At 35.2% G+C, this 3,038-nt stretch overlaps 1 protein-coding gene across 1 annotated transcript; it reads left to right on the top strand.

Annotated features, from left to right (window-relative positions):
* The first annotated feature begins 392 nt into the window (after window positions 1-392).
* On the top strand, window positions 393-2,629 carry LOC110785147 (40S ribosomal protein S26-1-like). Its single transcript, XM_021989591.2, has 5 exons — window positions 393-551; window positions 652-744; window positions 1,149-1,233; window positions 1,351-1,481; window positions 2,303-2,629. Exons 1-5 carry the CDS (start codon window positions 549-551, stop codon window positions 2,378-2,380), a joined length of 390 nt encoding a protein of 129 aa, XP_021845283.1. The 5' UTR covers window positions 393-548; the 3' UTR covers window positions 2,381-2,629.
* The last annotated feature ends 409 nt before the right edge of the window (window positions 2,630-3,038 follow it).

The following is a 3,038-nucleotide window of genomic DNA, read 5'->3' as shown; positions in this document are numbered from 1 at the left end:
TGATTATTATAAACAAACAAATAAACAAGAAAGAACAAACAATATAAAAAAGAACATAAAATTCTAGAAGAAAGAACAAAAAATACAACAATTATGAAGATTTGATGAAGAATTTAAAAAACAACATGAAAGAACAAACAGTACAACAAGAATGAACAAACAGTACAACAAGAAAGAACAAACAACACAATAAGAATGAACAAACAGTACACTAAAAAAGAACAAACAGTCGACAAGAATGAACAAACAATATGAGCGCGTCGTTTTTAGGGGTACAAGTGTACAACCAGAGCTGGCTATACCCGGGTACAGCAGTTAGCGATTGGTATAGAAACCTCTAGTCCACTGCAAAAAAAATTATAATTGGGCTAATTACTTTCTTACTTTTAAACAGACCAGCCCAAAATAATTACGGAGTATAACCCAATCTCTAGATTCCGGTTTACTACAATTTCCATTCCCCTTCTTCCTCCGCATAAACCCTAAAAAGGTGCTCCGCCGTTGAGTTTGCAGATCGCCATTGTTAGGGTTTTGAAGCTTTCATCACCATGGTTTGTGTTCATTTTCTATATCCTTAATTTCTGTCTAATTCTATCTTCGTTTTTCGTTCTCTGATTGCATTCTCTTTTGTATTGTGTGTGACTTAATCAGACTGTCAAGAGGAGGAATGGAGGTCGAAACAAGCATGGCCGTGGTCATGTTAATTTCATTCGCTGCTCTAATTGTGGCAAATGCTGCCCTAAGGTTACTTCCTTCAAAAAATCTCTATCGTTTCTGCGTAATTTTTTTCAATTGGGTTATTTTCTGGTTGTTTGTTATGTAATTTCTCCAGATTTTTGTGATACTTTCAAGTTCTTCAATTCTTTGGTTTAGTTAAATGTTATGATCGTTGAGCAGATTTTTTTTTTTGATGTTTCGGTATGTTTGATTAAAAAATCATATTTTTGAGTATGTTAGTGCTTGTCTTGTAAAGAGAATTGGATTATGTTAAAAATGTTTCGGTTTTACTGATTGCATTGTGTTATCTGTATAGCATGAAAACATTAATTAGCAACTTCAAGGATAATACCATTAATACCAACAAATATGAGTAGTGGTAATGATTTTGATGTGAATTCGTGCTGATTTTTTTTATTGCGCGATCAAAGGATAAGGCAATCAAGAGGTTCCTTGTGAGGAACATTGTTGAGCAAGCTGCAGTTAGGGATGTCCAGGAAGCTTGTGTCTATGATGGTAAAGTTTTTGAGTCGATTACGATGAGTTGTTGTTAGACGGTTTTCTCTTTGTTAGTTTCATTATTCTCAAGAGAAATAGTTTTCTAAATGTGATGTGTATTTTATGTAATTTTAGGTTACATTCTTCCTAAGCTCTACACCAAGATGCAGTACTGCGTCTCCTGTGCCATCCACTCCCATGTTGTCAGAGTTCGCTCAACCGAGAAGAGAAGGATTCGTGAGCCACCACAACGTTTCAGGCGCAGGGTATTGTCTCCTTCACTGAGCATTTATCTTTCAAGAGTTTAGGACCACTGAATTACTTGAGTCATGCTTTTATATTTGTATATGATATGATTCTGCATTTTCTTCCCAATTTGGGTGCGCTTTATGAATATCGTTGCCTTTTCTTCTCTCTATGATTTTGCGTGTAATGTATGTTTGATTTATACTAGCCCACTACAAAGGCTATATCATATGGTGGCTATACTTGGGCTCATCCCCTGGCTAACAAGTATGAAATATTTTAGATTAGCTGCAATTGTTTGAATCATACATGTTTGATCTTATGCTTGAATATTGGCGTTGTCCTGGATAGACAAGTGTTTCCATGTTTTACCTTTCTGTTACTGCTGCATCTATCGGCAGTTAGGCAAGGTCTAGTCAGTAGTGCATGGTTGTATACTTGTATTACAGAGGTTAAAACTGTGTAATTGTATTAGTTTGTGCTTAAAATATGAAAGAATGGATAATGGTTACTCTATTGGATGCATAATAGTTCGTTTGTTGATTAGTGTACGAAATGGAATAATGGTTTGATTAGTAGTCTGATATGATTTTTTAGTGATCGTTTTCCTTCTTCATGGAATAGCTGTTTTGTTGCTGTAAATTGTGAAGGGATTTTGACCCGCATTTCCCATTTGTCAAAGAAACATTCGTAGAGACTTTTGTGGTCTTGGACAATTTTTTAAAAAACTGGATTGAGGCCTACTTTTTTGCATCTCTGATGATTGTTTAATCTTATACTCGTAAGATTTGGAGGATGAATATAACATACGGAGTTATATAAGTTTGTTTCCATTGATCAGGATGATGCGGCAAAGCCCGGTCAAGGTCAAGGTCAAGGTCAAGCTCCTCGCCCTGGTGCTCCCCCTGCTAGAACTTGAGAATTTTTTGGCTAGTGAGTGAACAGCTGCCTCCAGGAAAATTTGTTTTTAGTGCTTGAAACCTATAAACTCTTCTACTTCTGTAGTTATTTACTCCTGTTAGTAAAACATGCTCAATTAGTATTGCCTTCTTTTTTTACTCTGTCGAATTTTTTATAATTAGAAATATGAGCAATACAGTTGTGTTCCTACAAGGCTATAAACTCTTCTACTTCCATAGTTATTACCATGGTTGGATGATTGTTGCTATTTGTTCGTAATCTTCCATTTAAGTTATATGTGCATCAACTCCTGAAAACCTCCAAATTTGTGTTCGTTCCTTTCTTTGAGATAATTCGTAGTATACTTTATTACAGAGTACATATATTTAAACTTAGTATGCCCTAGTACTTGTACAACCAGCGAATGCGAACCATGAGCAAATGCATTTGTGTTAAACTGGAATCACCTTGCTATATTGAGTTTGTTTTGTGATATATTTTCCATTACTAATAATTATTCTAAATTGGTAATATTTTAGTCAAATCGCATTTGAGAGAAGAATGGATTTCTAATCTGCGATCGAAACAATGTATCACTGTGTTCTTCAGCAAATTGCCGCTAATTTCTTTTCTTTCTTTTACTCCATTCTTCCTCCCCATCCTCTTCCTTACCCTCG

This window comes from Spinacia oleracea, chromosome 5 (genome assembly GCF_020520425.1).
Source record: "Spinacia oleracea cultivar Varoflay chromosome 5, BTI_SOV_V1, whole genome shotgun sequence".
Classification (NCBI taxonomy): domain Eukaryota; kingdom Viridiplantae; phylum Streptophyta; class Magnoliopsida; order Caryophyllales; family Amaranthaceae; genus Spinacia; species Spinacia oleracea.
The sequence above is the reverse complement of the archived record's forward strand: the minus strand, read 5'-3'. Positions and strand labels throughout refer to the sequence as shown.

Excerpts from the sequence above, each read along its gene's own strand:
- LOC110785147 (XM_021989591.2), top strand. Across the intron at positions 1,234-1,350 it reads GGAAGCTTGTGTCTATGATG|GTTACATTCTTCCTAAGCTC; the intron begins GTAAAGTTTTTG and ends ATGTAATTTTAG. Across the intron at positions 1,482-2,302 it reads CACAACGTTTCAGGCGCAGG|GATGATGCGGCAAAGCCCGG; the intron begins GTATTGTCTCCT and ends TCCATTGATCAG.